At 45.6% G+C, this 27963-nt stretch overlaps 1 protein-coding gene and 1 long non-coding RNA gene across 3 annotated transcripts in view; one reads left to right on the top strand and one right to left on the bottom strand.

The window, feature by feature from the left end:
* Positions 1–1811: 1811 nt before the first annotated feature.
* LOC132590871 (uncharacterized) lies at positions 1812–21935 on the bottom strand. Its single transcript, XR_009556771.1, has 4 exons — positions 21773–21935; positions 10074–10136; positions 7397–7474; positions 1812–2315 (listed from the first exon to the last, which is right to left on the bottom strand). It is a non-coding gene; the product is annotated as an uncharacterized LOC132590871 (long non-coding RNA).
* LOC132590870 (RNA-binding protein EWS-like) overlaps positions 21684–27963 on the top strand; it is an 18469-nt gene continuing 12189 nt past the window's right edge. Inside the window, exons 1-2 of one of the 2 annotated variants that reach the window (XM_060263803.1) lie at positions 21684–21977; positions 25613–25664. In XM_060263803.1, the coding sequence (XP_060119786.1) occupies positions 21965–21977; positions 25613–25664 (65 nt within the window). In that variant the 5' untranslated portion in view covers positions 21684–21964. The remainder of the gene's footprint in view (positions 21978–25612; positions 25665–27963) is intronic. The other variant, XM_060263805.1, reaches the window with a different exon arrangement.

Raw genomic sequence — 27963 nt, 5'->3', positions numbered from 1 at the left:
CACTGAAATGATTTGCCAATGTTGTACGGATCATTTTGGCAGCCATATGGTGTAATTCTCACGTTTCAATAAGAGTATTTGCTTCCTACATACATAGGGGGAAGTTCTATTCTTTCCCTCTTGTTACTTGTCAGATTGTTTAATATCAGGGCTTATGCTGCTAGTAGCATCAGTACCTTCTGTCAGGATAGTCATTGGGTCCATGTGGACAACCAAATTCCATCATTTTAATTGTTTTCTCTGATGCCTCTTCTTTTGAAATTCATTGGGATACTTTCCCAAAAATTTTAAATTTCATCTGCTTCAACACTGGCATCTCCTGAATACCATTTTTATGGTGATATACAAATAAGTCATTAATTCCCTATGTCTTCGTGCATAGTGTTGCTTGTGCTAAGGATAACATTTCATTTTTGAACTTATTTCAAGCAATATGCTAGCATTTCACCTGCTTTTTCTTCTGATTCCCAATATAATTGTTGAATGGAGGCTAGATGAAATTCTGTCTGCTGAATGGATCTCACAGACTTCACATTTTAAGAAGGCTGTCGTAATGATCTGGGACTGGATTGTCTGCAAATGTTTTATACTACATCCTCTATATTAAAACAGTAAAATAACACTTAAAATGTATATATAAATATCTGACTGTACTAGAAACATACCCACAAAAACACATCTACAGCTGTGGGGGAGGGGCCAGTGAGAATTTACGGGGCCAGTGAGAATTTACGGGGAGGGGGAGGGAGGTCCACCTAAAGAAACTAAAAAGTCTTTGCCAGCTGGGGGAGAACAAGGTCAGAGGGAGTCAGAAGGATCTTGCGGGGAGGATAGGATTGCAGATTTCTGGAACCCCCACTGAGAGTGCTCGTCCTTGGACCCCTGAGGTCAGAACCCCAGAGATGATGACTGGGTGTAAGTGCAGGTTCCTAGGGGAGAAGGCACGCTGGCCCCAAGCTGTTCTTCAGGGCTTGGAAGGCCAATGGCAGCCACTTGAATGGAACCCAGAAGGTGGAAGAAGACCGGAGGAATAGATGGTCCCTGCAAACCACTCCAGTCAACAGACAGACATCTCTGCATTCTCTCTTACCCGCTCAAAGTCTTTGTCTGGCCGCTCTTCCACCGGGGTATGAAAGAAGAAACCACAGTTAGGTGGCAGTAGGAGGAACCATTTCCCTTTTTGGCAAGCATCGTATCTCCTCCTTAACCCCACTGCGCCTGTCTCCATTAGCTTTGTGGAGCGATGTATTTAAGAAGATGAAGATATTGGATTTATATCCCGCCTTCCACTCCGAAGAGTCTCAGAGCGGCTCACAATCTCCTTTCCCTTTCTCCCCCACAACAGACACCCTGTGAGGTGGGTGGGGCTGAGAGGGCTCTCATAGCAGCTGCCCTTTCAAGGACAACCTCTGCCAGAGCTATGGCTGACCCAAGGCCATGCCAGCAGGTGCAAGTGGAGGAGTGGGGAATCAAACCCGGTTCTCCCAGATAAGAGTCCGCACACTTAACCACTACACCAAACTGGCTCTCTTACCAGGCAGTCAGCTCAAGAATGACCACAATATGCTCTTGCATAGACGATGCCCTTGTAGCCAAGGAGTCATCGAAACAGTCTCTCATGTTCTTCTGGACTGCTCTTTCTATAGCAGTCCACGAGCAAGATACCTAGATGCACTGCTCTCCGACCATCAAGGCCTTTCTGACAACGGGAAACACAACTTTGTCACTACTCATGTTGCTTGCTTTTTACAGGTTGCGATCCAAATCAGAGAGGCTTTTACTCATGCATAGTCCACAGCTATTTTATGTCATTTAACTTTTGCTGGTTTTTAAGGTTTTATTATATTTTATAGTGTTTCTGTTGGTTTTAAAGTATACTGTATTCTCACATTAATGCAAATAAAGGTCATCTCTCTCTCTCTCTTGCATATTAACAAATGGCCATTTTCTGTCACTCTTCCACATTTAGGTGTGCCCTTTTTTGTTTAATTCAGAATTAAAAGAGTTCAGTCCAATTCCAGAATACTTCAACAATGTCGCTGTTTTAAGTAATTTTACCCAGGGCTAAGTAGCCCAGGCCATTCACATCAATATCACACATTCCCATGTGAACAGTCCAATAACCTCTGAAAGCTTAACATGAAGGCAGCAAACAATTGACATGCTATGCAGACTGGCAGTGCTGTATCAACAGAAGGGCATCTGTCACGTGTGGTGCCATCAGTTGTGGCTGTGATTCTCATACTGTGTGTCTGGATCCCAAAGAAGATTGCAGGCAGGCAGGTGGGGGGGCAGGCTGAACTGGGACAGGAGGCCTGGGAAAAGAGAAAGAGGCAAGAGCAATGGTGCTCCTCCCTCCCTCCTTTGGGGGAGACTGCTGCCAATTGCAAAGCAAGTGTTCCATATATGGCTTCTCTGACCAAGCCAAGGCGCACTAGCTGGGGGGATGAGCCTCTAGAGGCCCATCACTCTCCTAGACAGAAGCTGCCAGCCAAGAAAGTGCGAGAGGCACAGGAGGGAACACACAGGTCCCCAAACTGTGGTGCTGACCAATGTTCCCTCTGCGCTCCACAGCATTGTGAGCAAAAATTCCACCTTGTGTGTGTGTGTGTGGGGGGGGACTAGTAGCATTAAAATTGTGAGTGAGCCTACATTTGACTATAGCACAGTCAAGCTGGAATGCATCCAGAGGAGGGCAACAAAGATGGTGAGGGGTCTGGAGACCAGGTCCTACAAGGAAAGTCTGAAGGAGCTGGGCACGTTTAGCCTGGAGAGGAGACAAATGAGAGGTGATCTGATCACCGTCTTCAAGTGCTTGAAGGGCTGTCCTATAGAGGATGGTCGGAGATGTTTTCTGTGGCCCCAGAAGGTCAGAACAGAACCAACAGGTTGAAATTAAATCAGAAGAGTTTTTGGTTTGTTTTTATTGGTAATGTTTTATAGATAATTATTTTGTTTTCATTTGTTCTTACTGGTGTGAAGATATAACATTTAATGTAAGAACTTTCCACTTTGACTGTTAATGTGGCTTTTGCTCCTTAAATGCTAAGAGGTTAAGCTCCAAGAACCCTACTGCAGGCAGGCAGGCTCTTGGTCAATGCCTCTCGTCTGGGGGCTCATCTGGGGGCTTCTGAATGAAGGCGAGCTCAGTAAGTCACAGGAGAGAGGCAGGCCCGTCCATCACAAAAGCCACCAGTCTGGTGAATTCCCAAAGTTGAAGGGTGTTGTTGGCATCCTGTGGGGGAAGAGGCTGGCCCAGGGGTCACTCAAGGGAGTTGCCATCCACCTTGAAAAATGATGGGAATTCACCAAGCCTTTAGAAGCGGCCATTCCGGACAGACACCCTCTGAAAGGAGCAAAGAGCTAGATGGGGAAAGTAACTGGGATGGCCTCAACCTCAGACAATCCTTCCAGAATATCTAAGTAGATTTACCTGCTTCTCTTAGGGGCAAAGGATGTGTTTATCCATCTCCCTCCCTCTGACACTCAGGGGCTGTTGCTCCAACGCAGTGCAACACTTGCATCCAGATGTGCTTAAACTGTTTTCCTGACATTTGAGTCCTCTGGTCTCTGCACCCACGTGTCCACAGAGCACAGACAAGAGGCAGAAGAGGTTGGCCGGCCGGCCGGCTGGCCTGCCTGCCTTGTGGGCAGAACCTCTACAGCCAGAAAGAATTTGGCTCAGGATTTCAGGCCACTGGGCAGCACCTGACATCATCATGCTGTTTGCAGCAGCGGAGACTACAGAGAAAGGGAAAGCAGTGTGGAGAGAGCCCAAGTCCTTGCTGAGGGCCAGCAGCTTGAGACGGAGACCAGTGAACCAACCCCCATTTCCACTGCAAACAAGGACTTTGCACAACTGGCATCATTGTTTTTACTGTTAACAATAAGCCAGAGCAGATGAGCCAGGCAGTGTATAAATTTTGAAGAAAAGAATAAAATGTCTTCAGAAACTTATATTTACATTCTTTGTCAGACAGAAATGCTATGAACTGACTGTTCAGCTTAACCCTTAAGAGACACACACTGTAGACAGAAAGGGAGACCAAGATGCTCCATTCCAACTGCAGCCTCCAGTTTAATCTTGGCTCTGTCCACTTGTCCTCTTCCCTAGCCATGTTTTCAAAGGTTTCCGCACAATGACTTGTAATAAAGCCTGAGTGAAGCACACACACACACACAGCTGGCTGCCACATGGTGTGATGCCTTGAAGCTTCCCTGTTTCTTTCCTCTAACCACAACTGCCATTCTCAAAAAAGTGAAGTAATGTCCAGACCAACCTCTTGCTACTCCCACCTTGCTGGCAGATGTAGCCATGCATAATTTCATTCAGCTAAACATTTGAATTATAAAGCATATAAATCAAGACAGTGAAAAAATGGTCCACACGACTAAAGTAAGAACTAGCAATTTATGCACAACACCACAGTAAATAGAAAGCTAACTTTCAGAGTATCACAAAAGGTATCAAAAGGATAACAGTGCTATTACAAACTATAACCTGATAATCCAGTATAAATTTTGCAGTCTTGGTTTTTGAAAGAGAAGTTTCACTTATTCAGAGGAGAGAACAGTCACTCTCTGAGTTGGGTGTCGTGATGACACTTTGCAACTTTGTGTGCTTAGGGCACTTCTTACATGCTGCATTGCCCCCTCTGAAGCAAGGAGATTGTCCTGCAGCATCTCTCTTGTCAGCCCCGGCCAATCTCTTTCATTTCCACATCCTACTTCTAATTCTGGTGCTTCCCCCTTCAATGCCAATACCTTTTGCACAGTGGCTCTCCTATCTAGGATGCTCAGGATTCTTCAACAGGGATCACCTGTAGATAATCTGCCTTCTGCTGAGCAAAAGACCCACTGCTTTACGGAGGTCCGGGTTGCCTGCCCTGCCTCACAGCAGTCCTTCAGGATCACCTGTAGATCATCTGCCTTCTGCTGGGCAAAAGCCCCCCTGGTCTACAAGGTCCGGGTTGCCTGCCCTGCCTCACAGCAGTCCTCAAGGTCACCTATAGATCATCTCCTTCTGCTGGGCAAAAGCCCCCCTGGTCTACAAGGCCTGGGTTGGCTTCCCTGCCTCACAGCAGTCCTTCAGGATCACCTGTAGATCATCTGACTTCTGCTGGGAAGAAGCCCCCCTGGTCTACAAGGTCTGGGTTGCCTGCCCTGCCTCACAGCAGTCCTTCAGGATCACCTGTAGATCATCTGCCTTCTGCTGAGCAAAAGCCTCCCTAGTCTACAAGTTCCGGGTTGCCTGCCCTGCCTCACAGCAGTCCTCAAGGTCACCTATAGATCATCTCCTTCTGCTGGGCAAAAGCCCCCCTGGTCTACAAGGCCTGGGTTGGCTTCCCTGCCTCACAGCAGTCCTTCAGGATCACCTGTAGATCATCTGCCTTCTGCTGGGCAAAAGCCCCCCTGGTCTACAAGGTCTGGGTTGCCTGCCCTGCCTCACAGCAGTCCTTCAGGATCACCTGTAGATCATTTGCCTTCTGCTGAGCAAAAGGCTCCCTAGTCTACAAGGTCCGGGTTGCCTGCCCTGCCTCACAGCAGTCCTTCAAGATCACCTGTAGATCATCTGACTTCTGCTGGGCAGAAGCCCCCCTGGTCTACAAGATCTGGGTTGCCTGCCGTGCCTCACAGCAGTCCTTCAGGATCACCTGTAGATCATCTGACTTCTGCTGGGCAGAAGCCCCCCTGGTCTACAAGGTCCGGGTTGCCTGCCCTGCCTCACAGCAGTCCTTCAGGATCACCTGTAGATCATCTGACTTCTGCTGGGCAGAAGCCCCCCTGGTCTACAAGGTCCGGGTTGCCTGCCCTGCCTCACAGCAGTCCTTCAGGATCACCTGTAGATCATCTGACTTCTGCTGGGCAGAAGCCCCCCTGGTCTACAAGGTCTGGGTTGCCTGCCCTGCCTCACAGCAGTCCTCAAGGTCACCTGTAGATCATCTCCTTCTGCTGGGCAAAAGCCTCCCTAGTCTACAAGGTCTGGGTTGCCTGCCTTGCCTCACAGCAGTCCTCAAGGTCACCTGTAGATCATCTGCCTTCTGCTGGGCAAAAGCCTCCCTAGTCTACAAGGTCTGGGTTGCCTGCCCTGCCTCACAGCAGTCCTCAAGGTCACCTGTAGATCATCTGCCTTCTGCTGGGCAAAAGCCTCCCTAGTCTACAAGGTCTGGGTTGCCTGCCCTGCCTCACAGCAGTCCTCAAGGTCACCTGTAGATCATCTGCCTTCTGCTGGGCAAAAGCCTCCCTAGTCTACAAGGTCCGGGTTGCCTGCCCTGCCTCACAGCAGTCCTTCAGGATCACCTGTAGATCATCTGACTTCTGCTGGGCAGAAGCCCCCCTGGCCTACAAGGTCTGGGTTGCCTGCCCTGCCTCACAGCAGTCCTCAAGGTCACCTGTAGATCATCTGCCTTCTGCTGGGCAAAAGCCTCCCTAGTCTACAAGGTCCGGGTTGCCTGCCCTGCCTCACAGCAGTCCTTCAGGATCACCTGTAGATCATCTGACTTCTGCTGGGCAGAAGCCCCCCTGGTCTACAAGGTCCGGGTTGCCTGCCCTGCCTCACAGCAGTCCTTCAGGGTCTCTGGCACAGCTCTTCCCCGTCTTCCCTCTACCCTGTCCCCCAGGCTGGTGATACTAAGGACGCTCTACCACTGCGCTACGACCCCTCCCCAGAATGTCTCTTCCACTGAGATAGATCACCATGGTGATTTCTAGGTCCTCACTGACTCTCCCTTTTTTCATGCCCCACCAGGAAAAAGATCAGGAAGGACCAACAGAAGCAAACTTCTCCTGAAGCAGTTCCTATTATAGCCCCAGAGGAAACAGAGAGAAGAATGTGGAAGAAGAGGTGTCTTTGCTTTGTTTCTAATACCGTTGTTCCGCACTGGCCTATAACTTTGGGGGGAACTGATAGGGCTTTGTTTTTGAAAGGAGGAAATTCAGATCAGGAAATCAGCACAGGTGAAAGCCAAACACACATTCTGGTCCCCCACCCTACCTGAGTACCATTATCTGCCCTGATTCAAGTCACACAACACTTTTAGTATTTGAAAACAGGAGACCAATCACAGATCTTCCAGTTTGCCTTCAGGGAATTACAAGGAATGCAAAGCTGACAGGCATGTGTAGCAGAGGCCGACCTCTTATATCACGGAATAATGACACAATGTCCACAAGGAGCGGAGCCTCCTGTGAAACTGGGGAAAGTGTTAACAGTCTAATGTTCCATTAGCTTGCAAAGGTCAGTTAACTTTAACCTTGTCTTTTAATCTGAATTCAATAAGCAGTGTACAGCAGCCTTGTACAGATAAGCTGAGAAAGTGAGAGAGAGAGAGACACAGACAGACAGACAGACAGACACGCACAACGGGTCAAAGAGGAGGAGGAAAGAGATGCTCACCACTGGACTCGCACGAGCAGAACTAGCTCTAGAAGAAGCCCGAGATCCTGAGCCAAGGTAGTAACTGTATTCCGAAGGCTGCTCATATATACCACAAATGATTCAAGCAGAGATGAGAAAAAGGTATTAGAACAGTATTGGTCAGATAAATTGCTAGCAGTCCTCACAACATTCGGCAGGTTAAAGTATGAGCAACATCCTTTCAAATAGACAGGCAGTGACACACACACACAGTCAATGGTAAGTCAGGCAAAACTGTTTCAGATACGTACTCTGCTATAAACTGGCAGCGCCATCTATGAGCCATTCCCCGGATTGTAGGAACCAATGCAGTCATGAGCAACCAGTGGTGCAGTTGCACCAGGTAAGCCCAGACCCCACAATCAAGGAAGCATTTGCAAAGTTTTGTTAGTGACACAAGTGGTGAATATTCAGACTGATAAAGCTCAGAAACAACATGTTCAATGCTGAGCTGACATCAATTCTGGACATCAGAGCTCAGCTGTATTTATTTATTTATTTATTCCGTAACTTATATCCCGCCCTTCCCACAAGTGGCTCAGGGCGGCTTACAACAAGCAATAAAACAATAAAATCGGAACAAATTAATACATTTAAATTCAAGCGTTTAAAACCTAAAAACCATTAAAATTTTACGCTTTGCATTAAAACTATACAGTATAATCACAAAAATCTAGAATCCAGAAAGCTACATTTGTCCAGTCAGGCGTAGGCTAACCGGAAGAGGGTCGTCTTACAGGCCCTGCGGAACTGAGTAAGGTCCCGCAGAGCCCTCACCTCTTCCGGTAGCTAGTTCCACCACATAGGGACCATTGTGGAAAAGGCCCTGTCTCTAGTTGTTTTGAGGCGCACTTCCTTGGGCCTGGGGATGGTGAATCCCAGACCTCAGTACTCTCTGGGGAACGTGCGGGGAGAGACGGTCCCTCAGGTAGGCAGGTCCCAGGCCATATAGGGCTTTAAAGGTAATGACCAGCACCTTGTACCGGACTCGGTATATTATTGGAAGCCAGTGCAGAGCCCGAAGACCCGGCCGAATGTGCCCCCATCTTGGGAGGCCCAATAACAGCCGGGCCGCGGCATTCTACACCAGCTGCAATTTCCGGGTCCGGCACAGGGGCAGCCCCATGTAGAGGGCATTGCAGTAATCCAACCTCGAGGTGACCGTAGCTGTACAGGGATGAGGGACCCCCATGTTCACACTGTGGCTGGTTATGCAGTTCTAAGGCCATAAAGATCTAACTGACATGAGACTGGTGCTTATGTAAGCCAAACATGATCTGTGCCTTTGTTTGAACAGCAGACCCCTGACCTCTTCCCCCGGCACACTCCCTCCCAGGCCTCCTCTGAAATTACTCTGAACACCTCTCCTACAGAACCTTGTTTACCTGGATTTCAGTAAAGCTTTTAACAAGGCTCCCCAAGATGTTCTGATGGGAAACTGCAGACTGGACTCTAGGACATTTTAGGTGGAGAGGGAACTGATAAGAGAACCACACCCCAGAAATAGCTGTCAGTGGCATCTTATGAGACTGGAAGGATGTATCCAGCGGGGTGCCACAGGGCTCAATTCCAGGCCCAATACTTTTCAATATTTTTATAAATGATCTGGATGGGGGGGTAGAGTGACTACTCATTCAATCTGCAGGTAACACCAAGTTGGAGGAGAAGCAGCATACCGGTAGATTTCAAGGAGATCTGAACACAGTGGAAATGTGAGTGGAAATGGACAAGATGCAATTCAACAAGAGTATGTGCACAGTTCTACACCTGGGTAGCAAAAGTGAGGGACATGCGGGGGGGTTGTACGCATGCGTTAACTAAGCCGGCTGTGTGCTCGTCCTCCCCTTTGAACTGGAATTTCTGGCATGGTCTGGGCACACGGGCCATCACACTGCACAATCTAACTCTGCACTAGGTTGGCTGAAAGGAAGCAGTCTTCTCCATGGTTCTTACTCAGGAACTCCCACCCAAAGAAAAACTCATTTGTGTTACAGCCTCTTCCCTCATCTCTAAGCAAACAAAACTGCAGAATGCAAAATAAATGCTACATCACTAGGAGCAGTGGCAGATTATGCCCCTAAGTGATAGCTGTAATCCAATAATGTTTTATAGGAGCGGTGGCCAACAGTAGCTCTCCAGATTTTTTTTGCCTACAACTCCCATCAGCCCCAGCCATCAGCCATGCTGGCTGGGGCTGATGGGAATTGTAGGCAAAAAACATCTGGAGAGCTACCGTTGGCCACCCCTGTTTTATAGCAACCAATTTGTGAGCACTTCTGCTCTGGAAATGAACACAAACTTAAAAACTTTATTTCATGTCATTGTACCCAAACACAAGCAGCAGATGAAAGCACAAAACTGTTCCTGGGTTACAACACTTCAGGTGGGAGATTGCATAGTTGAATACTTCCCATTTGGGAAATAAATTCCCTGTATGTACAGCCGGTACTTCAGAAACAGACAGGGAAAAAACGCTCTTCTCAGCCTGGTACTTCTTATGCACAGATTTTTTTTAAAAAAAATTAGGAGCATTCAGCCATGCAATGTCAATCAAATTCAGTTCACAGACAATTTTATCTTCTCACCTGCTGTTTGTGCAAACTGAATAGCGCATGCACCTCCATGTTCTGAAAACCACCCCCTTGGAAAGCATTACCTTTCTTAGTAGTGGTGAAGTACTTTGAATCTGTCATTTTGGTCTCTGGCTTGTTGCGTGTCTCTGAAAGAAGACAAAAGGAGGTAAATCAGGCAGAGGCTTTAACACTCAGATAATCCTCAAGCATTTAATTCTTTCTTAGGCTAAACTGCAAAAGGGGCAGGATGTGTAAGGAGGAGAGAATGGAGGCAACAGAGAACGTGTGTGTGTTTGGCAAGCAGAGGAGTGTTATCTGAAACTTTCAGCGCCGCCTTGACAGGGTACGTTGCAACTCCTCTTCCACAGGAGGATCGGCAACAGAGGGAAGGCTGTGGCAGTGGCTGGCCTCGACAGGGCGTGGGAGGCGGGTTCCCAGAATAACAGACTGGGTAGGAACAGCAGTCAAATAATCCAGCAGCAACCAGTCTGACTAAAAGTCACCAAGTTGCCTTGCGGTTATGAGAACCAGCTGGAGAGCTCCCCCTCCCAAACCCCCTCCCCCAGGAATTATTCTATAGAGAATTCAAGAATTCACTGCCATAGGATGTCAAAGCAGCTCCTAGCACAAATGGCTTTTGAACAGAAAAATTGTTTCTTTGCAGCTGCTGGAATCAGAGGCTCAGAAATCATTAAGGTTATCATTATGATATGTAAACACAGGGCTCTTTTTGTAGAAAAAGCCCAGCAGGAACTCATTTGCATATCAGGCCACATCCCCCGACAGCACCATTGCTTCAGCAGAAAACATTTGCATATTAGGCCACACACCCGGATTCCAAGCCAGTCGGAACTGATTCCTACTCCAGTACTTTGAATCTGTGTAAAAGTGTGTGTGTGTGTGTGAGTAAAACTATATGAGCTGAAACATGGCAGAGGGGTTAAACATAGATATGCTTAAGAGTAGCCTAGCAGCCACAAAAGCTATGTGCCTCTGTGCAGAATATTCTACTACACCCAGTGTAATGTAATGATTAGAATGAGTGATCACTTTAAGAGCAGAGTGCGACTCAAACCCCTGTTCACCATTAAACTAACTAGGTGACCTAGGACCAGGCATTTCCAGCACTGTGCAGGGGGTGGACTAGATGATCCTGGAGGTCCCTTCCAACTCCATGATTCTATTATTTTCTCTTATTTTAACCTACCTCACAGGGCAGTTGAGAGTGTGCAGCAGAGATTAGACAGATTCATGGGTAGCAAGTTATCAGTGGCTACTAGCTATGGGAATCGCCATATCCTGAGGTGGTAAACCTCTGGATACAGTGCTAGGAGGCAACATCTGGGAAAGGCCCCTGACCTCTATGGCCTTTTTGCTGGCCTTCCAGGGCAACTGGCTGGCCACTGTGTGAAGTAGGAGTCTGGACTAGATGGATCACCTAACCCAGCAAGGCTCTTATGTTTTTAAGGGAGTGCCATGTATGGATGTTGTGCTGTTGGAAGGGAGTGATGATAAAAAAAAAGTTTCCCTGGGGATTATGTACAATTTGTAATCATTAGGTTGATGCAGACACCTGACATTCTTCATGAAAAGTGGCCCTGCGTGGAGGGGGGGGGGTTAAAACGAGAACCGTGCAATCAGACTTACACACACCACTTCTCAGCAGCAATCTGCATTGATGCAAGTGGCCAAAAATAGGCCACCAGAAAGTGGTGCCTGTCATCACAGCCTGACACCACTGCCTCCATGTTGCTGCACCCACAAAGATTCTCCATAAGGAAAAGCCCAGGCTGAACCAGCCCATCACATCGAATGCAGGGACAATTTTGAACCTCGTCCTTATAGTTTTGCCCCCCGTATTCTTGTTTTGATTTCACTTCTCATTTGTGAGAACTAAATGTGATTTCACACTATTTTCTTCTCCTTTGCATTGAGTTTTTCCTCACAAGGCATTTTTCAATATTTATGCATCAATAAATCAGCATTAACTTGCGTGTGTGTATATTCTGTCCAAAAGTGACCATCTGCCATACAAATGAAAGCACAAAACTTAAAGGAGATAGAGAGGTATAATTTTAAAAGGACAGGGAACCCTAGATGAAAGTATGGATACCCAGAGGGGGAGTACCTACAACCACAATTTGTGTGGTAAGGTCTTCTACAGACAGGAAAGAAATACGTCCCCTCAGGACAGCCATTTTCTATACCACTTGTCCAAGGTTATGGTCTGGTGCACATGCCAGTCTCCAAGCTTAGATATGATCTCTCTCTAGTTACTAGATTTTGGAGACAAGGGCATGCTCACACAGGCTATGATTATTCCTGTTCATTTACTTACTTAGATCAGCATTCTGAAAAGAAAAGATTTATATATGCCCCCCACTCCCAAATCCACAAGTTTCTGGACTTTATGGCTGCAGAGAGAGGGGGTTGTGGACCATAGCTGGTGACTTTTCAATACTAGATGTGGAGTAAGCAGGATTAGAAGTAGTTGCAGCAAGCTGGTGGCCTGTAAAGCTTTGGAGCCAGCATTACACAACACATTAATTCAAAGTAGAGTGCTCAAACCACCAATTAGTTCCACAGCATTTAAATTACTGTAGCGGAAAGACAAGCGATGGCAAATCCCAAGTATCTTTCCACTCAATTCATATATCTTGGCTGGAAACCATTTTAAAGAAAAGTGTGGCTTGAACTGCCCCCAACATACTGCCTGAATAAATACTATCTGAGCAGAGTTCATCTGCATTAAACTCTGGGGTATTATGTGTGCAGCCCTTACCTAAGGGGCATCATTCCAAATGGCACATTGACTGCACACAGTAATGACTGGAAGGTTGGAAACCCCAGAGGGACAATGGGATGTGTTCCTTTGTTTGACCTTGCAATTGTCAAAAGACTTCAGAAGGAGAAATGGCATGCAATGGGACTTTCCAGTAATTGTCCAAACGCCTTGTCCAAATGCCCACTGTCTCCTTCTTGAACTGAAAGGGGTGCTGTGCCACATTTCTTAAAACTGCCACACAATGCAACCAAAGCAGGTCTGGAACTAGACACAATGGCAAAAATCCCTGGTGTCTTCAAACCCAGTTGCTAAACAAATTCCCAGTAGTTAGTTCAGTTCAGCTTTATTACAATCAAAGACCAGAACTTAAATATCCATGGATAAAATGCCAATAGATGCAGTGGGATGTGATAAAATGGAGGCAAGGAGAATGATTTAAGTCACTGTGGGTCACCATAGGAGAGAAAGGAAGGATATAAATGAATCAAATACTTTTAAATGGTGGCTGGGACTTGAATGGCCTCCCCTACCCCACCCCACCTTTTTCCCCCAAGCAGAAAATAAGTCCCACTAGGATAAGAAGTAGCTGAGTCGAAGCACTATTGGATGGTGTGGTTAACAGCACAAGGCAGAGTAAGAGTTTAACACTCACCTCTCCCCATCATTTCTCCCCCTAAACTTATGCCCCTCACCATTATAGCTCATTGATGCAACCCAACATTTTTAAACATTGCATTTATTAGAAATGTGCACAGATAGTAATAAGAACAGTCTGCAACCCAGATTTGAGGGCACAAGTTATATAAAACAAAGCACAACAGGAGCCTCCCTGCTAGCTTAATTCCAAAAAGCTGCTAGATCATGTACAAGAACATCAAACACTACCTTAAAGAAAACACCTGAGAACCAAATTCAGAAACCTTTTCAAGAACCAGAGATACAGTTTGGGAATAACCATGAAAAACACCCCTTATGCTCCACACACTAGCTGCATTGGTAGTGCAGTCAAGAGTAATTTGTTCATTGTGAATAAGAGGAAGAGGCCAGAAAACATGGTTTGCGTGCAGACGAACCCAGGCTCAGTTTCCAACATATACATGATCTCATGTAGCAGAGCTGGGAAAGACCCTTAGCTGTGTATATTGGGACAACCACTTTCCATCTTTCTTATGAGAGCCAGTTTGGTGTAGTGGTTAAGTGCACAGACTCTTATCTGGGAGAACTGGGTTTGATCCCCCACTCCTCCACTTGCAGCTGCTGGAATGGCCTTGGGTCAGCCATAGCTCTCGCAGAGCTGCCCTTGAAAGGGTAGCTTCTGGGAGATCTCTCTCAGCCCCATTTACCTCACAGGGGGAAGAAAATAAAGGAGATTGTAAACCGCTTTGAGACTCTGATTCAGAGGGAAGGGTATAAATCTACGGTCTTCTTCTTCAGCCAGAGAAGGCAGCACTGGGTAAGATGGATGAAAAGCTGACTCAGTAAAAGGAAGTTCCTTATATGTTGGGAAGGGACCATATCTTATGGGTCTAGCATGCATAGAAAGTCTCAGGTCCTTTCTCCATTTCAAAAAGGACTTTAGTGGCAGGTAGAGGAACAGCTCTACCCAAGAGAGTATGGTGGGAAAACCATTCCCTTGTACAGAGCAGTCAATACTGGACTAAAAATGAATCAGTGGCCTGACCAGGTACAAGACAGATTTACAGGATCAATACATACTTTGTGAGCCATTGCTTGACAGTTTCTGAGGATTTATATGCCACTTCACCAGCAGAACTGCTTAAGGGGTGTCTCAGCAATATCACTAAAGGAACAATTACATTCAGATAGCAGCCAATAAATTAAAAAACCCAGTTACCTATTAAAACAGTACAGCCTAGCAGCAAAATAGCAGTCATTAAAATATTAATTCCTCTAGGCACAGCAGAGTCCTATTTATCATGGACAAGCCAGGCGGGTTATAAACCACACCATCCGGGTTTTCTGATAGTTAACGATCAAGAGTTGAAACCTTCGTCTGCATTAGCCCATACGTTGCATTTAGGACGGCTGATTTTGTACTGAAAGGCTGGTTACACAAGCACCCCTGCTCCAGTTGAAGCACAGCAGCTACCTATTTGCACTGCAGCATTTCTCAGATACATTAAGGACATGAGACTCCTTGCGGCAAATCCTTCCATTGTCTTACTGCACTGAAACAGTTGGGGGCTTTCAAACGGCACTTGTATCATCCAGCACTCTGCCCTAACAGAAAGGCTAAAACTCAGTTGAATCCTGCCTGCTTTTTAGATAACACATTCCTGGAGGGAAGAACGTTCTTGCCATAAAAGTCACACATAGGTTTACAGCAGATATAACCTGGTTGCTTTAGGTTACTATGCACCCATTGCATATGGGGGGGGGGGGCAGGGATCTGGGGGGGTGTTGTTTGCTTTTATCTCCGTTACCCTGAAAAACACCATGTAGACTGATGGAGCTAAGTAAAAAATTTAAAGTCTATGGAGTAGAAAATATCAATAGTTCCCAAACTTTTGATACCTAGGGTGCAGATGATTTTTCAGGATCAAAACTGGAACCAGGCTGCTGACAAATAAGAGACGTGTAACTTGGCTTTTTAGTGGTTTGAAAGTCTTCATGAAAAACTTGACAATATAACAGGCTTTCTAATGTAAACTTTTCTCTCAGTCAGCTCCTAGTCCAATGGGCATGCATCAGCCTTGAAACTGCACAATGTGTTACTTTTGCCCAGGCAATCTGGGCTTAGGAATTTGGCTAGGCTTCCTTGGCTGTGTGATGCTTCTGGGACTCTCCTGCATCCTAGGTGTGGCATGGCCCACACCGGGAATGCTGGTACTCTACTGCAGGTCCTTTGGGATGATGTTACTGCCCCAGTATCCACACAGAATGGACTAGAGATTAATACTGCAAGGAGCTTTGCCGCATAGAATACTGGATACATTCAATACCATAGCTTAACTTTTCAACATTTCAGCCTCTTGTGCAAAACAGCAGCATGCCCCAGAACTAGTTTAGGAGTCACTGGGTGTGTGTGCCATCTTCTGACATGAAAAGGTACCTACACTCGTCAATTTGGCAAGTTAGGTTGCCAGTAGGACAGGACTACAAAAGCAGGTTCATGAGACCCTATAGTACTTTTGTTGAGTACTAAACACATCAATAAAACAGTGCAATGGGCTGTACCTTTAACAATCTGCCAGGGTTAGTCTGGCATTTCAGCACCATCAGATAAGTCAATCTAGCTGCAAAAACTAACTAGCACAAGTAAAAGCTATTACTGGCAGAGGCAATGGGGGCAATGTCAAATTGAAAGGAAACATGAAAGCCCTCACAAATTGCTTTAAACTCAGCAGACCATAGTGACCCGGGAAGCAAGACAGTACCATTGAACTGAGTACTTACATTTGCTCCCCATTACCAATGCCTTCCCTTCTTCCACCCCTTTGTGGTCTGCCCCACTGCTAACATTTAAACTGTAACATTCTTGGGAAGGAGTCTATATGCTTGAGTCGGGAAAGAGACTATATGCTTGAGTTGCTCCATGAAGTAGAGAATATTGATTGTCCTATATAAACAGGGATTTGCAACCACACTCAGCAGGTCAAGGGCTATTGCATTCATGTAGCAGAGAGAAATCTTGCCGCTTTCAAGGACTTCCAAGCTGATGTGGCTGCGATGAACCCAATGCTCTAGACCCTACATTTAATCCAGCAGCGCTCTTACAATCTGTGTCCCACTGTCGGTATTTATACTGCAATTTTTAAGTGTTGAAACTAGTTTCCATGCTATTCAACTTACAGAAGGCATAAAAATACAGGTACTGTGTATCTGATCTTCTCTCTGCTCTATCAGTGCACACTTATGGTCTTCAGACTGTGATCTGCCTTTTGTGAAGAATCCTGCATTGAGCATGGAATGAAATGTCCAAGCTGACCCAAAGCTACCATTCCCAAACACTGTTCAGTTCCCTCTGCTGTAGCTTAGCTGAATAGGGATCCAGGTGAGTAGTTGTGTTAATATGAAGCAGTAGCACCTTTAAGACCAACAAAGTTTTATTGCTGCTTTTTCTGCCCAGTCAACCCAAACTTACAATTTCCAGACCTCAACTTGTTATTCTTTTAATCTGCTAAAAACATTTTCATTATTTTGCATGCTGATTCACTGCCCACTCTCTCTATCTGTAGGTCTGCTAATTCCATCCTATACTATTGTCTGATGAAGCGCACTTTGAGCATACAAAAGTTTACATTCTCAATAAAACTTTGATGGTCTTAAAGGTGCTACTGGACTCCAACTTTGTTCTGAATGAACCCCTACTGTGCTCTTCTAAGATCAAGAATAATCTTTTATATTCAAAATGTGGTCTTAAGAAAGATGGGAGTACACAAGACTGAAATTCTAGGAGAAAAATCCACCTTGCTCTGATGAGAAGGTCTAAATAAAATGATCTCATTCCTTCAATGAAAGTTGGTTTTATGAATGCAGCCAAATATTTGTTGACCTCCACCCCAAACTCCTGCTTACAGCCAAGTTTTGCTGTTATAGCAAAGAAACATCACTGTAACCCAGCCATATAGCATCAAGATCATCATCTAGTTTGCACAAACAACCAATGTACTACAGCAAAAGGAATAATGTAGATATCTTTTAACAAGTGTGGTCTTCAGCCATCTATCTTCTATGTTTTCAAGGGCAGAAGTCCATAGTTCCACAGGCTAAGCAGAGGGTTTTACATGTGTAGCAACCCAGACTCTGTCTTAGATTCTCCGATTAAAAGAATCTCAGGCAGCAGAGCTGGGAATACATGTTTCCAACAGGTTGGAAGAACCACTGTCAGTTGGAATCCATTACATCAGGCTATTAGAAGCCAACTTCACTATGTTTATAATTGCACTGACCATTATACAAGTAGGTCTTGTTCCAGTTTCATCAAAAAGGGAAGCAGAACTAGTTAGAGAGTTCCGTTCAGAACATCAATGACTCATATTTCAGGCCAAGTATAGGACTGGGAAAGTGGCAACCAGATGTGGTGACAATTCTGTAATTAAAGGAAAGCACACTCATACTTACGGAGAAAACAGAACCTTTCTGAGGAAGAGCCTCGAGGAAGGCTCCCTCAAAGAGGAAACCATACTAGAAATCTGAAAATATTAATCCTATTTCCCTTCCTCCAGTTATCATTCAGTACTTTTAAACTGTCTCAAGAGCCAGTTGCAAAGCAGAGTTCTTAACAGACACTTGAGCAAACCGACAAATGAACCTTATAACGCTTTGGGTCTGGCCTTCACAGGCTACAGAATGAAGTGATAGAAGGGACTCCGCAGGAGAGCAACTGTTTTACATATTTCTATACAACATACTAGCTCCAGCAATTTCCTACAATGCAAGGCTTTGTACTAACAGTTTTCTTTAAAAAGGGGGGCAGAATTCAAAACAGCATCCCCACCTTCGGACTGAAATGGTGCAATCCCACTCCATCATCTCTTCTACTCTACTTCATGTACAGACCAGGCCTCAGGCACTTCCCCAAGGGAGTACCCATCAAATCCACTTCCAGCTTGCCTAATGTGAAGCTGCAGGCTTGTGTTAGATCTAGTCTAAAATTTCCCTCAGCAGATCAGGACAAGGCCCATTCATACTGACTTCCTGCCCCAAGAAGATCTCCTGTTCATATGTTATTAGAAGTTACAATACCCAGGAGTCATTTATACACACACTGCAGAACTTCTGACATTTGAAGAGTTGAACTGGGCTTCTGAAAAGCCAGAAATAGCTGGAAAAGCGAGCTACAAGAGTTATGGAACAGAATTTACTCTCCACTCACTAAGTCAAGCAAGCAGTTCAGTTCTGGAAGACAAATGTATCATCAAGATGCTACATTACACCATACACAGAATAAAGATTAAACCCAAGTATTGGAAATCTCAAAGGGGTACTGAAGCATTCTGTTTTTTATTTTTTTAATCATTTAAGATAAAGCGGCACTAGAGATAATACATGATGGTTTAAGTTTATGGCAATTAAAAATCAATTCCAGCTCACCAGGCAAGGAAGTAACCATAAACTGAATGAGAAATCTGCTGCCTTCACCTCAAATGTTTTGCTAACTAATAAACATTGTGACCAATGACCCTTGTGGACTTATTTTCAAGGCTTTAAGACAAAAATAAAAGGGAGCAGAAACAGGCCTCCAAACTTACTTATGAAAGTTAACCAGATGGTTAAGTGCTAAGAAGCTCATCATCTTCAGATACATTTAACACACTAGTAAGCACAGTTTACACTTTAGTTTTCTGTGTGTCCTGACCCCAACAACTTTACCAAACACTCCAAAGAGCATAAAATAGAAGGCAAGAAACCAATGTCAGAGGGATGAAAGTCCATGGACTTACAGGCCAGAGACTCCAGAAGTGGCAGGATATTGCTGTTTGAGTTAGCAGAACAGATACAAGGTACATGCAGAGATCTCTTAATGGGTCACTTTTTATTTAGCAAGGGAGCATGCTAAAATCTTTAGGCACGTATATGTGGGCAGTGATGTGGGTTTTCTGGGAAATTTTCCCAATGCAAATGTAGAAAAAAAATATTTAAACAGTGTTAGCAAAAGAAGGCAAACATACCATGGACAAGCACTGGGCTTCATCTGTATTACATAGCCCTCATTTAGTCCAACTATCATGAATGATTTGTAGCACAAAAGCCCTAACTGTAGATAAACAGATACTACATTTATATATGTGGGTGGGAAATTTTCTGCAGAAAAATATAGCATCAGAAAATTCTCCATGGTGAGAAACTTTACATTTACAATTGACACCCTTACACATGAAAGGGGCAAACTATTCTAGACAAAATCAGTAATAATTACTAGTCCTACAAGCATTCATCTGACTGACTGCTCACATATACCCTTGTTATTGTTCCACTTTTCAAACCATAAAAGCTTAAGAATAATTCAGCCCTTCCTACCTGGTCACCTGCAGGCAACCTCTCCATGCTACAAGTGACCAAGAGAGCTGCTATTAAAAGGGCTATGCTGGCGGAAGAAGCAGAAAGAGCCAGCCATCTGAAAGAAATATGGAGATACAGTTCTTCTGAGAAAAATAAGAAGAAGGTGCTTGGCTAGAACATCAACAAGAGATTCATATGCAAAGTACTTCTGAGTTGTAGGTAGGTATGAAACTGTAGCACATCCATGCATTCCTACAGAATTACACCAGTTTAAGTCAATGGAGCAACTGCACAATAATGTTATTCAGTCAGTTTCACACAGCAAACTCCTTTTCTTTTCATCTGTTTGCAAGCAGTGAGGAGGGCAAAGAGCATTTTCCTCTGCTTTTTTACCTACCGCAAATGCAAACAAAGCTTGGATGTTTAAAGCTGCGGTTTTTTGCACACTTAATTGGGTAGTAATCCCACTGAACTTGCTTCTAAATAAACTAAATAATGCTTCTAAATGCCATATTGGCTAATCAAACTGAAGAGACTATTAAGAGCCAACCAGTTCATATTTGCTCAGTCTTTCCAACAACTCTGTAGAGCAAAGAAGCATCACCTCCATCTTGCAGATGTGGAAGCAGGCAGAGAAGAGACTGAGGGAAAGTATGTTCTGTAAGCCCACCTAGATGATTTGTAGCATAAGCAAGATTCAAACCAGAGACTTTTCCAACTTTAGGCGATTCCACACACTACACAATAGTAAACCTGGCCTTGCCACTGCATGCTCAGCAGAGAGCTATAGCCAATCTGACTCTGAGGAACATTAGAACAAAGTTTGAGTTCAGTGGTGCCTTCAAGACAAAGTTTAATTCTGGGCATAAGCTTTTATGTGCATGCATACTTCTTCAGCTCATGAGTATTTTAGGTGTGAACTTTTCTAGCTGTGTGTCTAAAGTAGGGATGACCAAACTTGCTTAATGTTAGAGCCAAGTAGATGTTTGAGAGACTCAAGACATGAATGTCAGATATAGGTACGTAGGTAGGTAGGAAGGAAACTTTAACTTTAAATACATCATCCAAGTTGCTGACTGGCTTGAAGAAGTGATCTAAAGGGACAAATGCCTTCTCCAAGCTGGTTGCCAGGGTGGTGAGGGCTTTGAAAGATACACAATATGTGAAAGAGCCACACGTGGCTCTTGAGCCACAGTTTGGCCACCCATGATGTAAAGCAAATGTGACAGGTCCTTTGCATCACATTACACCCAGCACCAGCTCACATTATCCATACTCACTGCCTCTGGAACACTTGTTAAGAGGTATCATTAAAATCCTGTAGACACATTATTTAAAAAAGAAAAAAAACACCTTGGATACATACCCCCGAAAAGGACAACTAAGGGGACCCATGTGTCCCTACCCCTAGGGCCCAGAAGGGAACAGACAATATCTTCCTACCATTCACTCAAGAAAACCCCACCGTCATGCTTATCAAGCCACCCCAACCGGCACCAACGCTCAGTTTCTAGGAAACAAGTCCAACCGGAAATAAACTACATTCTCTAAAGATCTGGAAGCCCTTCCCTGACCCCTGGAAACTGCTTAATTAACAAAAGCTAACAGGACATTCTGAACATGCCTAGGAGAGTCACTTTCACTCTTACTTCCGCATAGGGTTGCCAGGTCCCCCCCAGCCACTGGCAGGGGAGGGGGGGAGGGTCCCCAGCTCCACTCCTGGAGTTTGGGGGTGGGAACTGGGGAGGGGAGTCAGCGGGGTGCAATGCTATAAACTGCATCCTCTAAAGCACCACATTTCTTCAGGGGGGCGAGCTGTAATCCCGGGGAGGCTGAAGGCTGGCGCCCCTGAAGCTCCACCTGCGTTTGCTGCTACCCGGGCACACAGCACCACCCCGGACTAATGCACCCCTAGCTATTCAAGAGGGGAATGCTGGGGATTAGACAGGGAGGGAATCCGTTCGAGAAAGAGGCATCCTTTCCTAACACCCCCACCCCATTCCCGGACGGGGGGGACCGATGCACTGAGACAGTCCTGCTCCAGGCCCGCGTGGGAATTCCGCAGGGAAGACTCGGCCGGAACTGCCTCCCTGGCGCGACGGCTGCAGCCAGGATGCGAGAACTGCCTGTTGCTGCTGCTAGGAGAAGCTTCGCGCATGCGCGACCGGGCGTCAGAAAGAGCGGGAGAAAGGAGACGGTTGAGGCGCTGGCGAGGGGAAGAAGATGGCGTCCGACGGTGAGGAAGGGAGTGTAAAGGAGCACTTCTCGCTGGCTCCTCTAGAGCAGCCCCCTTTGCTACCCTTTTAAATGTTTTATACTTCTTTTACTTTGCTTTGCTTTTCCCTCCTCCCCGTGGCTGTTTTTGAAGCAGCGCGTTGGCAGATGGGATCTTGTCACGTGGAGGCGAAATCGGCCCTCTCCGCGCCCTGCCTGTGAATGGGGGGGGGGGGGGGCAACTCGTGCCATGCATTTCCTGACGGATCAGGGAGGGGCGGGTTAAATAGGATAAATACACATGACCCTTTGAAACAGGCTTCTAAATCTCTCGAAAAGGGAGGTTTAGCTCGTAAGAATGCTGGGAAGCCGCCGTTACTGGAGGCCACCGGGCTGAAGGCCCCGTTGAGCTTGGCGGCGGAGTCCACCGTGTAGTTTGGCCCTTACCAGTTGAAGTGAATCCACTCAGATTCCCTCTGCTTTTGATGGACAAAATCAGGCGCTAGCCATTTGGAGAGTTTGAAGAGATTGTGTTGTGCAGAAATTATGCTAAGGGATGTTGTTGTCTGTTGCATCAGACTAACATGTCCTTCTGGGTTGGAGTGGTTAGCTATTGGCAGAAGGTTGTGACTTTCCATAAACTTCCTGATAGTGTAGATATCATAGATATTTTTTAAATGTGGAGTTCATGGCAAAACTGAGTTGAGATTTGTCAGTTGTGGGAGGGGCAGAAAAATAAAATTTTTTGGTGTTTTTAGGTAATGAAAGTTTTCCTTTGTTGATCTAAATACTGCTTTATTGAAGTGCTTGTTTGGGGGATCTCTTTGTCCTTCTGTGTTGGGCTTCCTTGGGCCATTTATTGTATGAAGAGATTGCATTTTTATATCATGACTAAAAGACCTTCTACCAATCACACCTCTGAAAACAATTTCTGTATCAGTTGCCTTGAATCAGACCATTTCTTTGTTTGAATCACAGGATGGAGATTAAATGCTTGGATGGGTTTAAAGTATTTGTGGATTTTAACAAAGTAGTTACTCCAAGTTTGTCATGTATGGATTTCTGGCTATGCTTGTTTGCCATACCTGGAATAACATCTGAGAATTGTTAGTTATCCTAACTTCTTAACGCTTTATTTCATGTACATATTTTAAAAGAGCCAATTGCTCAACGACTTTTAAAATTTAAAAAAAGACAGTAGTTTGATTGCTATGCTGAACAAGGAGTTGTCCTGAAATATATGACTGGTGCTAGAAGGGTTAGGAGTCACACGTCATCTCTGCAGGAGACCAGGACCAGGGGGAAAAACACAATCAAAGTGGATGTTTCAGGAGAGCTTTGTCAACATAGAAATGATTCAGTTTTAACTATCTGTAGTTGGCGGCAGAATACAGTAGAAATTGCCTGGCCCATTTTTCAGCAAGGAATATGAAAACGTAACTCACACATCACTGTGTCTCAGTGTTTTACCATGGGTCATGGTTAAATTGTTCCTACATTCCTGAATTTCAGAAGTCAGTGACTGTTTTGTTTTTGTGCCTTTGTGTTTTTCACTCACCAATTTCAAACAGTTTAAAAGGTCAGTAGTATTATTTTGGGCAGAGCTGGGAGTGTAGAGATGCTGCTGGAAGTTCTTGTATTTAATACCCAGTGCCTAGGATTAGAGGGCCATTAAACATATTTGCCTGGGGAAAAAAGTTTATGGCTGTTTTACAGTAATAATAATAATAATAATAATAATAATAATAATAATAATAATAAAAAATCTTTTATTTATATCCCGCCCTCCCCGCCAAGGCAGGCTCAGGGCGGCTCACAGACATGGAATGTGCCATGATTATGATAAATACATTATACAATAAAATACAATAGAATGCATTTAAATAAATTAATTAAAACCACAACAGTTAAAGGTACTATAGTACAACACAGTATATATCAGATGGCTAGGTGTCACTTCAGGATTCCATCTTGTAGGCCATTTGAAAAAGGACAGTGTTACAGGCCCTGCGGAACTGATTATAGTCCCGCAGGGCTCGAACCTCCACTGGTAGTTGATTCCACCAATGGGAAGCCATTATTGAGAAGGCCTGCTCTCGTGTTGTTTTCAGTTTGGCCTCCCTTGGTCCAGGGATTTTTAGGAGATTTTGGGAGCTAGATCTCAGTGCTCTCTGGGGGATATATGGAGAGGCGGTCCCTAAGGTAGGCAGGTCCTCGGCCATATAGGGCTTTAAAGGTAATAACCAGCACCTTGTAACGAACTCGGAACACAATTGGCAGCCAGTGCAGCTCCCGCAACCTAGGCTGCATGTGTTCCCACCGAGATAGTCCCACTAACAGCCTGGCCGCCGCATTCTGCACTAGCTGCAGTTTCCGAGTTTGGTACAGGGGCAGCCCCATGTAGAGGGCATTACAGTAGTCCAACCTCGAGGTGACCGTTGCATGGATCACTGTTGCTAGGTCGCCGTGTTCCAGGAAGGGGGCCAGCTGCTTCGCCCTCCTAAGATGGAAAAAGGCGCCTTTAGCAGTGGCTGCTATCTGTGCCTCCATTGTCAAGGAAGGCTCCAGTAGCACTCCCAAGCTCTTGACCCTGCGCACTGGTATCAGTGACGCACCGTCAAAGGCTGGTAGGGAGATCTCTTCCCCTGGCCCGCCGCGACCCACGCAAAGGACCTCTGTCTTCGCTGGATTCAACTTCAGCCCACTCGACTTGATCCACCCTGCCACAGCTTGCAACGCCCGGTCCAGATTCACAGGGACGTCGCCAGTCCGGCCGCCCATCAATAGATAGAGCTGGGTGTCATCAGCATACTGGTGACAGCCCAGTCCGTATCTTCGGGCAATCTGGGCAAGGGGGCGCATGTAGATGTTAAACAACATCGAAGAGAGAACTGCCCCCTGAGGCACCCCACAATTAAGTAAGCGCCTCCGGGACAGCTCTCCTCCAATCGCCACCCTTTGTCCCCAACCCTCAAGGAAGGAGGAAAGCCACTGTAAGGCTAGCCCCCAGATTCCTGCGTTGGCGAGGCGGTGGGTCAGCAGCCAATGGTTGACCATATCGAACGCAGCCGATAGGTCTAACAACAGCAATACTGCCGAGCCGCCTCGATCCAGATGTCTCCGGAGGTCATCCATGAGGGCGACCAACACTGTCTCCGTCCCATGGCCCGGGCGGAAGCCGGACTGGTATGGATCTAAGGTGGAAGTGTCATCCAAGAAGCCCTGTAACTGCAACGCCACAGCCCTTTCAATGATTTTGCCCAAAAAGGGCAAATTTGAGACCGGCCGATAGTGAACTACTGGCATTAAACTTGTGAGCTACTGCTCTGGGGTCATCCTTCCTGAGCTAAGACAAAAATGTGTTAGCTGGAGGCTAAAAACCTATGAGCTAGCTCACGCTAACTCAGCTTAGAGGGAACACTGGTGGTAGTTGTCTTAATGACTTGTCTTTACTGTAGACCACAGATATCAGCTGCATGTTAAAACTCATTTAAAAGATTTAGTAGCTGCCTTTTCTCCCTTGCAGAACTCATGGCAGTTTACAATATAAATATAAATAAGCTGAATATACATTTAACTAGAAAATTGTAGGAAGATCTGTGTCGGGTGAAAATGAATGGGTGCCTCTTTAATGTTGCAACATTGGCTATTCCTCAGGTTCATTCCCGAGCAGAGGTGGGCAGGGAGGAGGAGACTGCGGCGGAATGGGGTAAGAGCAAACCTTTTCTTCTTCTCATCTAATTTGGTTTTACCCTATAGGGTGTGCAGTGCAAAGAAGGGCTGAAAGATGTAAATGCAAAATCATTTCTCCATGGAGAATATCTATTAATAGCAAGTAGATGTACTACCAGCTAAATCCATGGAAGTGCCTTGCAAGGGAAACTAGGAGCAGGATGTATTTTGCCTGCAGTTGATTGGGGCTTGGAGATCAGGGTTCTGGGTGTTAAAATTGCAAAGCTTTCATCTCCCTTCATGGTTAAACAGAGGGAAAATTCTCTGTGGGTTTAACAGTCTTTGGATTTAACACACACACCCCCTTCCAAATAAGTCCACATGCCATGTTCCCTCCCCCCCTTCACTGGGCTTTGATGTTACAGGTATGTACTATGGTGTCTGCTGCTTTTGTTAAACATTTTCTCGCCCTAGCTGTGTTTGCTCTTGGCAGTAGCTCTTGGAGCTAGTGTCAAAGCTGAATGGATGGTGATGAATTGTTCTCTTGAAGCCCAGCGCTCTAGTGTGACCACTGTGTGTGTGCAGGATCCTTTAGACCTAGAAGAGAAACAAGCACTGTGCTAAAAGACCTGCCCAGTCTGAACACAGCTCCCCATTGGAGCTCTCAGGTGTCCTAAAACAGTTTGGCCATTGTAACTGGCGAATGTGGTTTGAGAAATCTGCTTGGTCAGATTCAGTTATCTTTTACTGGTTTATTAAGGTGTGGTCAAGGAGACTAAATGAAGGGTGTCTTTGTGTGTGTGTTCCATCCATTTAAACAACATAGCTTAAAGCTATGCAGAGTGTTAAACAAAATTTAAGGGGCGTGGGTACAGAAAGATGATTCACGGTGAAAACTAATTGATCATGGTCACCTCAAAATACATCTCACCATGCAGATTTGCATAAGATCCACTCTGCATAGTTTGAGTAAATGGATCCAGATGGGTTGAAATCTTTATTGAAGTCCACCTGATTTTATTTTAAAACCTGTTCAGTTAATGACCTAGCCTTTTTAACATGTTGAAGAATAACCCTTTCAAATTGGCTTGAATGGAAAAGGGCTCCATAGTTGTGTAAAGATTTCATCTGTAAGGTATTCCTAGATGTGCTTAAAATAGACGTAGACACTTGAAATGACCATCATCACATCTCTTGTTTTAAACCATCTTTAGCCCTTTATGATGCCTGGCCAATCAAGTTCTCTGTTTGTTCTTATCCCACCGCTACCGCCAAGTGTGACGGAACCGGCCTGATTCTGCCTTCAGACCCGGTCCTGTCAACTCCCTATTGAGTCACCAACTCCTGGAGGGAGTTATTTCTCCTCCTGCCACTTGGGCTCGCTGCCACCACCTGCTCAGTCTAGGGGTTCAGATTGAGAGGAACAGGACTCCCAATCCCCCTCTCCAGCTATGAGGCCAGGCCTCAAGGCCCTCTGTTATTTATTATTTATTATTTATTACATTTGATTTCTATCCCGCCCTCTCCGCAAGCGGACTCAGGGCGGCTCACAGTATCTACACAATAAACCAGTAAAATATATAAAACCATAATTTACATTTCAATTTAAAAAACATATTACAATTAAAAATTATTAAGACCATTTTAAAGTGCTGAATCCCTACATTATAGCGGCATTAGAATTCCAAACAGTGATCACCGGCGTTCTGTGTGATGTCCGGTGGCGGCCATCTTCGTCAAGCATCGAAGGCCTGCTTGAACAACTCGGTCTTACAGGCCCTGCGGAACGCAGACAGATCCCGCAGGGCCCGTATGGCTTCTGGAAGAGCATTCCAAAGCTCTGGTGCTGCCACTGAAAAAGCCCTAGATCTTGTCACGCATAGCCTGGCTTCTTTTGGTCCGGGGACCGAGAGTAGGTTTTTTGCCCCTGAGCGCAGTGCTCTCTGGGGGATATGCGGAGAAAGGCGGTCCCGTAGATATGCAGGTCCCTGACCATAAAGGGCTTTAAAGGTCAATACCAACACCTTGAAGCGAACATGGAACACAACAGGTAGCCAGTGCAGCTCTTTCAGCACTGGCTGAATGTGCTCCCATCGTGGCAGCCTCATCAGCAGCCGTGCCGCAGCATTCTGCACTAGCTGTAGTCTCCGGGTTTGCGTCAAGGGTAGCCCCATGTAGAGAGCATTACAGTAATCTATTCTTGAGGTGACCGTCGCATGGATTACCATCGCTAAATCGTTGTGCTCCAGAAAAGGAGCCAGCTGCCGTGCCCGCCGAAGATGAAAAAAGGCAGATCTTACAGTGGCTGCTACCTGGGCCTCCATTGTAAGGGAGGA

This window comes from Heteronotia binoei, unplaced genomic scaffold (genome assembly GCF_032191835.1).
Source record: "Heteronotia binoei isolate CCM8104 ecotype False Entrance Well unplaced genomic scaffold, APGP_CSIRO_Hbin_v1 ptg000890l, whole genome shotgun sequence".
Taxonomy (NCBI): domain Eukaryota; kingdom Metazoa; phylum Chordata; class Lepidosauria; order Squamata; family Gekkonidae; genus Heteronotia; species Heteronotia binoei.
Note: the sequence above shows the minus strand (reverse complement) of the source record. Positions and strands in the feature narration are given on the sequence as shown.